Raw genomic sequence first — 13,971 nt, 5'->3', positions numbered from 1 at the left:
GTGTAGATGGGCTGGAGTGGGTCTTGATGGAGATTTTGGAAGTTGGAACTCAGGCTGCCATTCCTGATGTGATTCGCTTTTGCGGGCAGCCAAATTGCTCAAGCCTCCTGTACGACCCTCTGTTCCTTTTTGGGATCTGAATCTGGTTCTGTCAGTTCTAGTGCGCCCTCTCTTTGAACCGTGGGCAACTGTTTTTTGAAGGACCTTGCTCTTAAAGCATTCTTCTTGGTGGCCATTACTTCTGCTAGACGTGCTTCTGAGCTATAGGCTTTCTCTTGTAGGGCTCCCTTCTTGGAGTTTTCTAGGGAATGGGTTGTATTGAGGCCTGTTCCTTCCTTTCTGCTAAAGGTAGTTTCTCCTTTTCATGTCAGTCAGGCAGTGGTCCTTCCGGTGTTGGGTAGTCGGGAGGGCTCTTTCGAGCAGAGCCAGTTGCGCACGTTGGATGTCGGTCGGGTCCTTCACTCTTATGTGCAGAGGACCCAGGAGATCAAGAAATCAGATCAACTCTTTTTCCTTCTAATGGGTCCTCGTGAGGGGGATGGCTCTTCTAGGGCTACTATTGCGCGTTGAATCAAAGAGACTATTGCTTCCGCTTATCTTCTGAAGAAAAAGTCTGTTCCAGAATTTCTCAAGGCTCATTTCATTTGGGATTAGGTTGCTTCTTGGGCTGAGTCTTCTCTAGTGCCTCCAGTGCAAATTTGCAAGGCTGCAGCTTAGTCTTCTCTGCATTCTTTTGTCAGACACTACCATGTGGATGTTCAAGCACGCCGGGACGCAGTATTCGGTGAATGTGTTCTGCTGTCGGCCTTTCGGGGGTCCCACCCTTAATGGATACTGCTTTAGTATGTCCCTTTCGTAAGGACTATACCAGTCTACCAGGCTGAAGGAGAAATTTGTTTTTTTGCCTACTAATTTTCTTTTGTTAGCCGGTAGACTGGTGTAGTCCCCCACCCTGTCTTTGTGTGGTGATTGCGGGTTTTTGTTTTGCTCGCGTGCAGATTTTGTTTTTTCTGCAGGTTCTAGAATTTTTCTAGGGCCAGGTTGAATTAAGAACAGCGGCTATGGCTCAGCTGGTGAGCTGTGGGGATATTTTCTATACCAGGGTTTAGTTCTACACATGTTCCAACAGTTGTTTACCAATGTTTGTTGTTTTTACACTCCTATTCGGATTGTGTTACACTGTTTTCAGTTGAAGTCTCTCCTAGGTTCTGCTTGGTTCTTCGGCACACTGGATTGCAAGAGGGGAAGCTATACTGTTATACAAGTTTGTGCTCTGTCTCCACCTGCTGGTAGCAGTGAGGTATATAACCCATTCATAAGGACTATACCAGTCTACAGGCTAACAGGTAAGAATCTAATTTCTCCTTCAAGGACAAGCAGGATGATAATCTTATATGTGAGTGACATCATCCATGGAACTGGTATGGTCTTTAGGCGGTGGCCATACCGCACACATGCCAGTGCCTTCCCATCTGATATTGGCTCGCAGGACTGTCAGTTCTTCATTTTCCTTGGGGCTAAGAAGATGTAACTTCAGTTTTCAGTGCATTAAAGTTTTTAAACTGTTTATTGCTTTCCCGCGTTTTATTTTTCCTAGTTTTTGTCATAATCCTTTGTTTTTATCATGTTCCAGTATTTCTCCTGACTTTGGTTTAATTTTGTCAACTTTTTAGTTTTTAGCCTTTTGTACTTACCTGGGAGCATTGATCATTTTGGGGATACTTTTTACTTGATCAGCTGTTTTCCCCTCCATGCCAAAGTCGATACTGAGCTGCTTTAAGAAATGCTCTCTGTAATCAGACCATCTCAGGCTCTGACCCACATAATTGGTGAGTCCACAGAGAAAGCACAATAAAGCAAGTTTCCTGTGTAGTATCTAGCTGGGAAGTTCTGGCCTGGGTAGCCCAGTCTGAGTGCTTTGAGGCAGTGTTAGTCGTATGGTAACACCTGCTACCTGGTTTAAGAGCACCCCAGAGAAGATTCTGTACCACCCTGATCTCATCCTAGTAGGTGGAGGCAGCTGGGATTATACAAGGGAAATTCTTTTCAATGGCTCTATGTTGATTAATCTTTTTTATGTAACCCACACATAATTGTGGGATGCAGCGGGCTATATGTTTTTAAATAAATAATTGCCTCTTGAAATCTAATGGTAGCTGGTAACATGGGAGTCTGAAGGAAAGAGGCAGGAGTCAGAAGGGAAAAAAAAGTCTTGTGTTCATAAAGTGAAAGAAGGATGAGCAAACTGAGTACTTAAGTAGAAACATAGAAACCTGATGGCAGCTAAAGGCCAAATGGCCCATCTACTCTGCCCATCCGCAGTAACCATTATCTCTTTCTGTCTAACTGATTGCACTGTGGACAGAGTAACTTAATCTTGTGGAATTTTTCTTCTCCTCCTATTCAATATGGGAGTGCTGGAAGCCTAGAGGTAATTTCTGTCTCTTTTTATTTTCTTCTGATTATAATACAGTAAAACCTTGGATTACAAGTAACTTGGTATGCAAGACAATCAAAACATTTTATTAAATTTTAACTTGATAGGCAAGCAAGGTCTTGCAATACAAGTACATACAGTATACAAACATCACATCATCACAACTGAGCCGATGGTTCTTCTCTCTCTCTGAAACGGCAGGAGTGTGATGACTGTTCTAAACGAGCAAGGTCTTGCAATACGAGTACATACAGTATTTTGTATTCAAGTTTTTGGGTTGTAGAGTTTCCATTATTTGTTATGGGAAAATTTGCTTTGATATACGAGTGTTGTGCATTACAAGCATGTTTTCGGAACGAATTATGCTCGCAAACCAAGGTTTTACTGTACTTGTTTTCATATTTTCCAATCCACACCCTTTCCTGTAATAGGGCATCGAGGTAGATGATAGCGAGATGATGCGAGTGTTGGACGCTTGTGAGAGAGTCTCATCGTTAGAAGGGTTGTCTGAGGAACAGTCTCCCACACCATTTCCACTGACCAACGGTGAAGGTGGGAAGCAGCATCGGGCATGTTACAGACATGAGAGAGCCATCCCCATAGAGCAGACCTTAGAGGCTCTGGATATCCGAGAGGAAGGTGAGGACTCCTCTTATAGCTCCTGGTGTGCAGGGACTGTTGCTATGACGGCAGAATCCCCTTCATAACACCTCTTAACAGGGGCACCATTTATTTCTGTAGTGTTAGTCGATGGACACAGTACTGCTAGGTAGAAAGCAAATCCTGCTCGACAGGGCTTATAATCTAGTCAAGAAAGAAAAACAAGTCAAACAGAAACTGAGAGGGGTTTATAGCGGATAGCGTAGCTGGTTTTAAGAAAGGTTTGGACAAGTTCCTGGAGGAAAAGTCCATAATCTGTAATTGAGAAAAACACGGGGGATGCCACTGCTTGCCCTGGATCGGTAGCATGGAATATTGCTACTCTTTGGGTTTTGGCCAGGTACTAGTAACCTGGATTGGCCACTGTCAGAACGGGCTACTGGGCTGCTTGATGGACCTTTGGTCTGATCCAGTAAGGCTAGTCTTATGTTCTCAGTGTTCTCCCCAGAAATTTTTTCCAGCCGGGTGGCATGAAAAAGTAGCCGGGTGGGGCGGGATGGGGAAATTTGATGGTGGGGAAAATTAACCCCCTCTTTTACTAAGGTGCGCCAACATTTTTAGCATGCGCAAACTCCCACGCTACGCAGGAAAACTTAATGCCAGCTCAATGCTGCAATTAGCGTCTAGCACGCGTGGTAATTCTGCGTGCGCTAAGCATACGCTAAAACCATTTTTGCAACTTAGTAAAAGGAGCCCTAAATGTGTACTATTTTTATTAGTTAATTATTATTATTTTCCAATGCTCAATATGACTTCCTTTTTTAAGGTATGACACTTGTGCCAGAATATTTTTACTAAATTTAAGAAGCATCCAATGCTAGAAAGGAATAATTAGATATTTGCCCTCTTTCAAATGGTATACAGGTTTAAAAAAGGGAAAGGCGTTAATGAAGTCATTAGGTTCAATCTAGCCATTTATTTCTGCATGAATTTAAACAACTAAAAAAAAAGATAAATATAGCTCATCCAGTCATACAAGAAATGGCTCTACAGCAGGAGTGCCCACACTTTTTGGGCTTGCGAGCTACTTTTAAAATAACCAAGTCAAAATGATCTACCAACAATAAAATTTTTAAAAACACAAAGCACACTGTACGCAGAGAAAATGTTAATTATCATTTATATTCCGCGAGTTTTCAAAGAGGTCAAGGCAGATGACTTTATGCAATGTCACCTCAGGAACAACTATACAAAAATAGACAAATATACTCCCTCCCTTTTTACTAAACCACAATAGGGGTTTTTAGCGCAGGGAGATGCGCTGAATGCCCTGCGCTGCTCTCGATGCTCATAGGCTCCCTGCGCTAAAAACCGCTATTGTGATTTAGTAAAAGGGGGCCATAGTGCAAAATATAGACAGAAGATATAAATTCTCAAAACGGACACATTTTGATCACTAAATTGAAAATAAAATCATTCTTCCTACCTTTTTGTCTGGTGATTTCATGAGTCTCTGGTTGCACTTTCTTCTTCTGACTGTAAATCCAATATTTCTTTCTTTCTGCCACTTCCCTTTTCTTTGTAATGTAATGTAATGTAATGTAAATGTAATGTAATTTATTTCTTATATACCGCTACATCCGTTAGGTTCTAAGCGGTTTACAGAAAATATACATTAAGATTAGAAATAAGAAAGGTACTTGAAAAATTCCCTTTCTGTCTCTCTTTCTCTCTCCCCCTGACTGCCTGTTTCTCTCTCCCCCTGCCCCCTCTTTATTTCTGCCTTTCTTTCTCTCTCTCCCTGCCCCCCCCAAGTCATTGCGCCAATTTCTCCACTTCCCCGATTCTTTCCCTACCCCCTAAGCTACCACGCCAATTTCTCCCTGCTGCTTCCCTGAGCTAGGCCAGGCACATACAATCGCCGGATTCACAAGACTTCACCTCTGACGTCGGAGAGGAAGTTCCAGGCCACCCAGGCAGCAATTGGCTGGCCCAGAACTACCTCTCCGACATCAGAATTGACGTCGGTGATGAAGTCTTGTGAGTCTGGCACTTGTACGCGCCTGGCCTGGCTCGGGGAGGCAGGAAGAAAAAGATTGCAAAGGCAACGCAATCGACTCCCATTGCCTTTGTGATCTACTGGTCGATCGCGGTCGACCATTTGGGCACCCCTGCTGTTATGGTATCCTGTCCTGACCTGAGGAAAGGGGTTTAGTCCCAAAAAATCTGCCTTATTTCAATTTCCTATTTATAAACTTTAATTAATACAGTTACAATACTACTTGATTCTACGTAAAGCAACCAAAAAAATTTTTTTTCTACCTTTTGTCGTTTCTGCTTTAATCATCTTCTCTCCGCTCTCTTCTTTCTATTCAGCGTTTGTCCTCGCTCCCTTCCATGCAACATCTGTCCTCTCTTTGTCCCTTCCACCCAGCCTCTGCCCTCTCTCTCTCTACCCCTTCCATCTACTGTCCACCCTCTCTCTGCCCCTTGTATCCACTGTCCACCCTCTCTGTCCTTTCCATCCAGTGTCCGCCCTTTCTCTGTTCCATATGGCATCTTCCCTCTTTCTATGTCCCTTCAATAAACTGTTTATCCTGTGTCCTTTATCTCCTTTGTACATGATTCATTTCGGCTTCACCCCCTCCCCTATGCTCTGGCATCTCTCTCTTCTCCTTTCCTTCCTTCCTTCCCACTCCACCCCATGGTCTGGCATCTCTATCTCCTTCCCTTCTTTCCCCCCATGCCCTGGCATCTCCCTTCTCCCCCTCCCCCCATATGCGCTGACATCTCTCCCCCCTCCATGGTCTGGTAGCTCCTTTCCTTTCCCTCCCTCCCATAGTCTTGGTGTCTCTTGCCTCTCCTCTCCCTTCCCTGGTCTTCCTTCTCCCCTCTCTCTCCCCAATTGGGTGCTGCTGCAGCAGCACTTCTCATCCCCCTCCCCTCTCCCCAATTGGATGCTGCTGCAGCACTTCTCTTCCCCTCCCCCTCCCCAATTGGGTGCTGCTACAGCAGCAGCACTTCTCTTCCCCTCCCCCCTCCCCAATTGGGTTCAGCAGCAGCTTTTCTCTTCCCCCCATTGGGTGCACCAGCTTTTCTCTCCCCCCCAAAAAATTGGGTGCAGCAGCAGAATATTTCTCTTCCCCCTCCCCTATTCAGTTCAGCAGCAGCATTTCTCTTCCCATCCCTCCCAGCTCACAAACCCGTCGGTAGAGTCGCTAGGGAAGTTGTAAGCTTCTCTCCATCGCTGACCTATCTTTCATAGATCAGCAACGGAGGGAAGCTTACAACTTGCTGCTTTTACTTGCTTCGGGCCTTCCTCGTTGCCAGGTCCTGCCTACTTTCTGATTCCGCGAAGGCAGGACCCGGCAGCGAGGAAGGACCGAAGCAAGTAAAAACAGCAAGTTGTAAGCATCCTTCCGGGGCTCTGTGTGCATGCCGGCTTCCCTTCTCTTTCCTCCCCTCCCCCCACGGGACGCAACTTCCGGTTTCGGAGGGAAGAGAAGGGAAGCCGGCATGCACACAGAGCCCCGGAGGGAAGCTTACAACTTGCTGCTTTTATTTGCTTCGGGCCTTCCTCGCTGCCGGGTCCTGCCTTCGCGGAAACAAAGTAGGCAGGACCCAGCAACGAGGAAGGCCCGAAGCAAGTAAAAGCATGATGGCAAAAAAAAAAAAAAAGGCAGGTATCAAACAAAATTTTTGGCGGAGAGTCGGCCCAGGAAAGAGCATCGGCGGCAGCAGAAGGATTCGCCGGGCAGTCATCTAAATTAGCTGGGCAGTGCGCCCAACTAATAGGCCCTGGGGAGAACACTGTGTTCTTATGAAATGATTTTTAAAACACAGGTATTGAACAAGTAGGTTAAGATTTAAACGCAGCCTTAAAAATGTTAGTTTTTACCCTGGATTTAAAGTGAGTCAGAGAAGGGAGTATGACATGCCAGCCTAGGAAGTCATTTCAGTCATACGGCATGAATAGAGTTTGGAGTTGGTGGTGGAGGAAAAGAACATGAACGAGAGAGATTACCCAATGAGTGGAGTTTCTGAGAGAGGAGAGAGGTACTGAGTTGCTGCAGAATGAATGCATTAGTAGGCAGAGCCTGTGAGGTGGGGGAAAGGGTGCCAGCAGGGCCATTTGGCCCTAGTTTCAACAGAAAAGGGGCCTCTTTCTGGAAAAAAAAATATTTTTAAGTGAACAAATAATCCTGGGGCCTCTTAATTTTCACTGGCCCAGACCTCTCTGATACTCTAACAAGCCCTGCTTATAGGTCAGTAAGAGAAACATAGAAACATAATGGCAGATAAAGGCCAATTGGCCCATGCATTCTGCCCATCCACAGCACTCATTATTAGAAAATGACACAGGGACAAATTTGTCCCTGCAGGATCTATCTCCTTCCCCATCCTGTCCCTGAGTTCTTTTCCCTACCCTATCCCTGCAAGCTCAATCCTCATCTGCACAAGCCTCAAACACTTATGATTTTAAAGCGTTCGAGGCTTGTGCAGATAAGGACAGAGCTTGCAGGGATGGGATGGGGATGGAGAAAGATCCCACGGGGACAAGGGCAAATTTTGTTTGCAAGTCATTCTCTACTATCTGTTTCCTCCCTAAGAGATCCCACGTGCCTGTCCTATGCTTTCTTGAAGTCTGAATTGTGTGCAAAAACAGAAAGGGAGGTAATGAAATGATTTGAGAAGAGGGGTTATGTGGGTGCAGCAATTGTGCATTAGAATTTTAAAAAGATCAAAAGGGAGAAAGATGTTTCAGCGGAAGACTTGAGAGCAGCAGGTTATAGTAGTCCAAGTGAGAGGTGATGATAACATGGATAAGGGTTTTCGTAGTGTATTCAGAAAAGCAGGAATTAATTTTGATGGTGATATAAAGAAAGGAATGGCAGGTAGAGAAAAAGATGAACCCCAAGATTACAACAGGGACCCCGTGTGACTACAACAAAGCGAGTCATCTCAAGACCTTTTTTTTTAACTGCTTCTTGTTTTTCTGTAGGTATAGAGACGCTGCTGTGTTACTTGGAGCTGCACCCCCAACACTGGGTGGAGCTGCTTCACCCAACATTATCTTCCTGTCGTATTGTGTGTTACAGTGGGCCTCAACAACTCAAGATGCTGGGACAAAGGTGAAAGTCTTCTGTGACTGTTGGCAGAAGAACACAATTCATTATTGGCATATATTAATATACAGACATTGCAGATTTATTTTTCAGTTTTCCATTTAGAACAGGGTTGTCAAAGTCCCTCCTCGAGGGCCGCAATCCAGTCGGGTTTTCAGGATTTCCCCAATGAATATGCATGAGATCTATTTGTATGCACTGCTTTCATTGTATGCTAATAGATTTCATGCATATTCATTGGGGAAATCCTGAAAACCCGACTGGATTGCGGCCCTCAAGGTGGGACTTTGACACCCTTGATTTAGAACATTCAAAATGTTATGGGTCAATATTTATATTCGTAGTGTCTCAGACTACATATACAGTACTGTAAAAAAGGGGGAGGGGAGAAGATTAATAATGTTTGATTACTTGTTTTCTTTCTTGTCTGTTCTGTTTTTAGATGTCCTCCCATTGCTGTGTGTCTGGCCCGAGAACGCCTAAAAGGAATTGATCATACACATTCTAGTTCCATAGAGTTTAATGTTGTAGAATTAGCTGACTCCATGGGGTGGGAAGTTTTGCCAGTGAAAAGAGCTCTACGGCAGCTCCAGTGGAATACACAGGTTCAAAAAGGTAAGCCTTGTGATCCTCAGGATTTCAGGAAAAAGGCTTCTGCTTCCTATTCACCAGAACCCTTATCTGCCAATTTAAAATGTGCCTTTCTTTATTATATTGCTAGACCAGTCCAGACATAGAGGTTTATGCAATCTGTGCTAGCAGATGTTTGGAAGGTGGCGAATGTTACGCCGATCTTCAAAAAAGGTTCGAGGGGAGATCCGGGAAACTATAGACTGGTGAGTGTGACCTCGGTACCGGGAAAGATGGTAGAGGCGCTGATAAAGGACCGCATCATTGATCAGCTTGACGAAAGTCATAATGCCGCTTTATAGAGCAATGGTCAGACCACACTTGGAATACTGTGTCCAACATTGGTCTCCAAACCTAAAAAAGGATATAAAACTGCTGGAGAGGGTGCAGAAACGAGCAACGAAGCTAATAAGAGGTATGGAGAACTTGGAATATGAGGAATGACTCAAGAAACTGGGACTGTTCTCCCTTGAGAAGAGGAGGCTGCGAGGGGACATGATCGAGACGTTCAAAATACTGAAAGGCATCGATAAAATAGAGCAGGAAAATAAATTATTTACATTGTCCAACGTGACACGGACAAGAGGACATGGTTTGCAGCTAAGGGGGGACAAGTCTAGGACAAATGTCTGGAAGTTCTGCTTCACGCAGCGAGTGGTAGACGCCTGGAATGCTCTCCCAAAGGAGGTTATTAAGGAATCCACTGTGCTAGGATTCAAAGGCAAATTAGATGCACATCTCCTTATGAGAGGCATAGAGGGATATGGGTGACTAAAACTACATCAGGTGTATACCTGACTGGGCCTCCGCATGTGCGGATCGCCGGACTCGATGGACCATGGGTCTGATCCGGAGAAGGCAGTTCTTATGTTCTTATGTTGAATCAATTTTTATTTTCAAACAAAAAATCCAACCAACAAATGCCAACTCTCAGAGAACAATAGAAAGGAACCCAAGTACAAAGCAACAGATCCAACAATCCCAACCCAAACCCTTCCCACCCCAAACCTCCCGATCCAAAAACAAATAAAAATCTTAGAGCAGTAGGCTTGGACTCTTATAACCCACTGCCAAGGACTAAGAACGAACCCCCAACACTTAAACCCAGAAATAGAAGGAAGTTAAAACAACACAGAAGAAAAGTTCACAGCCTCCCACAACCCCTGGCGCCCCAGTGAGAACAATATAGAGAGCTCATGCCTTGGAGAGGTTCACAAGGAATTCAAAATGTCACTTTGAGCCCTTGGCAATAGAGAATGGAGATAGGAGTCCCAAATCTGAAGAAACTGTCACTTTCGTCTCAAGCTATGACACACATCCTTCCGTTCCAGCAGCAGCAGAGCATGCAAATGATTCCTCCAAGCCCGAAAGGAAGGTAAAGCGTGTTCAATCCAGACAGAATCACCTTCTTCCCCAAGGCGCCTACCCGCCGCATAAACTGACACTGACTCGGATCAGGCAAGCAAAAAGCTTCATATTTATCCAGCAAAAGACCAGCCGCAGAAAGAGGAAGCGTACAACCCAAAACATCCTCTACGTAAGATAAGACCTACCTCCAAAAGCGTTTAATTTTCACACAGAACCAAAAAGCGTGGATAAACGAATGGGGCTGCATGAGGCATTTAGGGCACAGAGGTGAATCCACATAACCCGATTAACATAATTGACTCTTTGTAAAATAGCCAAGATGAAGTACCCGAAATTGACATTCACGCAGATCTGCATTAACAGAGACTCCATGGATTCGTTTAATCAAGGAAAGAAGATCCAAAGCATCTCGCGCTATCCCCAGATCTTGATACCAACGCACCTGTAACACTGCACGATCAGTCTGTCCCATAATACGATGAAAGTCCTTATAGAGACCAGAAACCGTAAATCCAACCTCCAAATATGGATCCAGAAGTGCCGCAAACCTGTCTTCAATAGGAAAAGCTAAAGTATCTCGAGGGAGAGACCGAATATAATGATGAAGTTGCCGAAAAGCAAGAAAGTCCCCAATGGAAAAAACACCAGACGAGCTAAGATCATTCCAAGATATTAAGGAGCCATCAGCCTGTAGAACATGGGTAAGCAAGGTAAAGTCTCGCAACGCCAATTTACGAAAACTAGCATTCTCTATGCCTGGGCAGAATTGGAGATTCCCTTGAATAGGTAAGTATCTAGTGATCGAGGGATTACCGTTCCAAGATTTCAACACATAGGACCATATGAGGTGCAAAGAGTTCAACAGCAAACCACCCTTAAATGGAGTAGGTAATTCAGAGTGAGTTGCCTGCACCAAGGACAGAATATGCCATAGGGCAAAAAATTCCTTCTCATAGCGTTTAGGTATAAAATCCTGGCGATCGGAAAGTCACTCCCCAAGATAACACATCAAACAGGCAGCATTATACAACCGAAAATGCAGTATCCCTAACCCCCCACCCTCCCAAGCACCAAGCAGGTATCGCAATGCTACCCGTGGCCTTCGTACCCCCCAACAGAAACGAGAAAGCATAGAATGTAGTTTGGTAATATCCTTTTTCAAAAGCCACAAAGGGAGTAACTGCAAAGTATAAAGCCATTTAAGAAAAAGGACCATGTTAAATAAATGGATTCTGCCATGTAAAGACAAAGGAAGAGGAGACAGCGGGCAAAACACTCAGCTGAATAACGCAACAAAGAGTCAATGTTAACACGATACAACACAGAAGTATGAGTTGTCAATAAGATTCCTAAATAACGAAAAGAAGTGGAGGCCCATTGAAGAGGAAAAGGCCCAGGCCAAGAGTCCCGCAATTGCTGGGAAGTGGCCATAGCAAGAGATTTGTCAAGATTAAGCTTAAAACCTGAATAATCCCCATACTCCGTAAAGGTTCGAAAGGGACACAGGATCCGAGATATGGACTAAAAGGTCGTCAGCAAAGGCTGAAATCTTAAATTCCGAAGAGCCTATTCGAATGCCCGGAATAGCCTCGTTAAGCATAACATCATGAATCAAGGGATCCAACAACAGAGCAAATAACAATGGAGAAAGGGGACCACCCTGACGCGTGCCACGACATATGGTGAACGAAGGAGAATAGAGTCCATTGGCCCAGACAAAAGCCTTGGGGGAATGATAGAGCACCCGAAAAGCATCTTGAAAAAATCCCTGGATACCATACCGATCTAAAACCGCAAATAAAAAGTTCCAAGAGACTTGATCAAAGACCTTTTCAGCGTCAAAGCTGACCAGAAGAGAAGATTGTTGCTTCCATTCCACAAATTCCAAAGATGCCAAGATGAATCTAATATTTCGAACACTAGTGCGTCCCTGCACAAATCCCACCTGAGGATAGGCTATCAAATCAGGAAGGACGCAAGCAGGACGATTAGCCAAGACCTTGGCAAACAGTTTGGCCTCCACAGTCAGCAATGATACGAGGAAGAGAGGTCAGCCTCCTTATGTGGCTTCCACAACACAATGATTTGAGCAGTAGTAAGAGAGTCTGGAAAGCTACCTCGCTGAATGGCTGCAGTAAAAGTACAGTGGTGCCTCACATAACGAACGCCTCGCACAACGAACGCTGCACACAACGAACTTCATGTCTTGATTCACACAACGAACTTCGTTTCACACAACGAACTTCGTTTCACACAACGAACTTCGTTTCACACAACGAAGTCGCCCGAGCTGCCGATGTATTGCATCCTTCCGCGCAGGCACTGCAGGCAGTCGTTAGTCACTGCGCTTAACTGCCCTCTCTCACTGTATACAGTCGTCCTTTTAAGATAAACTCAATATTTTTTATATATCATGGCTTCTAAAAAAAGCAGGAAGGTGATTTCTGTTGAAATGGAACGGGAAATAATTAGAAGGAGTGAATGTGGGGTAAAACAGTGTGACCTCGTCAAAGAGTTTGGCCTCAGCAAGACCACCATTTTCACCATTTTGACAAATTTATCTTTTTTTATGTCATCTTAGCATATTTTATGCTGCAGAACGAATTATTTTTTTTAACATGTATTGTTATGGGAAAACGCGTTTCACATAACGAACTTTTCACATAACAAACTTGCTCCTGGAACGAATTAAGTTCGTTGTGTGAGGCACCACTGTATCCGCCAAAACAGGCGCCACAGTGGGGTGAAGAAATTTATAGAATTCCATCCGGAAACCATCCGGCTCGGGAGCCTTCAACAATGACCCATTCTGTATGACGCCCGCCACCTCCTCTGCAGTAATCGGGGCATTGAGTTTATCCACGGCCCGTTCCGATAAACACGGGAGAGGAAGGCCATCCAAATATATCGTACCCTCCATTAAATCAGATTATTGTTCATAAAGCTTCTTATAATATTCAAAGAATACTGCATTAATCTCTGTGTCTGTCTGGACCATGACCCCTCCAGCTGAGCGAAGTTGCAATATATGAGTATGTCCCGCAGAGCGAAACACCACCAGTGCCAAAAGTTTCCCTCGCTGGTTCCCATAGCGAAAAAATTGATACCTTTAATAAGCAAGCGATTTGGTAGCTCTATCATGCAATAATTCCTGAAGCATACACTAGGAAGTCAGAAGTTGCGAGCGGAGAGAGGAAGTATGAGATTGACCATAAAGCCAGCGAAGTTCACCAACCCATTGTTCCAAACGTAAAATCTCTCGGTCCCGAGCCTGACGTTGATGGCTGGAATATGCCAAGATTTCTCCACGGAGCACCGCCTTGGTCGCCTCCCAATAAAGAGTAGAATCTTCACGATGTTCAATGTTATGGAGTTGATATTCAGACCATTTCCTAATCAGGAGCTCTTTAAACTTAGGATCCGTATACAGGCAAGTGCAAACCGCCAACGGAAGGAACCCAGGGAAGAGGCATCCAGATGCAGAGTTAACAAAAGCATGGTATGATCAGAGACATCAAAAGACCCAATCGTAACAGATTCAATCTTGGAAAACAACAAACTGGAGGGTAGCCAGTAATTGATTCGAGACAAAGATGCATGAGCCCTAGAAACATGAGTATAATCGCGCTCACCTGAATGAAGCGTCCACCAAACATCAATAACATCTAAAGAAGAGCAAAGTAAAGAGATACCCTTAGTGGGGTTCAGCCGATCCTGAAGAGCAGGAAGCGATTTATCTAACAAGGGATCATGAACACAATTGAAATCCCCCACCCCTCCACGTAAAGGAACATCGGGATGTTGACCTAG

The 13,971-nt window shown here is 44.6% G+C and overlaps 1 protein-coding gene across 2 annotated transcripts in view; it reads left to right on the top strand.

Annotated features, from left to right (window-relative positions):
- Nucleotides 1-13,971, top strand: part of RECQL4 (RecQ like helicase 4) — a 127,585-nt gene that overhangs the window by 81,101 nt on the left and 32,513 nt on the right. For both annotated transcript variants that reach the window (XM_033934704.1, XM_033934702.1), the window contains exons 19-21: nucleotides 2,869-3,076; nucleotides 8,040-8,169; nucleotides 8,606-8,778. In XM_033934704.1, the coding sequence (XP_033790595.1) occupies nucleotides 2,869-3,076; nucleotides 8,040-8,169; nucleotides 8,606-8,778 (511 nt within the window). The remainder of the gene's footprint in view (nucleotides 1-2,868; nucleotides 3,077-8,039; nucleotides 8,170-8,605; nucleotides 8,779-13,971) is intronic.

The sequence above is a fragment of the Geotrypetes seraphini genome, chromosome 2, assembly GCF_902459505.1.
Source record: "Geotrypetes seraphini chromosome 2, aGeoSer1.1, whole genome shotgun sequence".
NCBI classification, from domain to species: Eukaryota; Metazoa; Chordata; class Amphibia; order Gymnophiona; family Dermophiidae; genus Geotrypetes; species Geotrypetes seraphini.
This window is presented reverse-complemented; position numbering and strand designations above follow the sequence as displayed.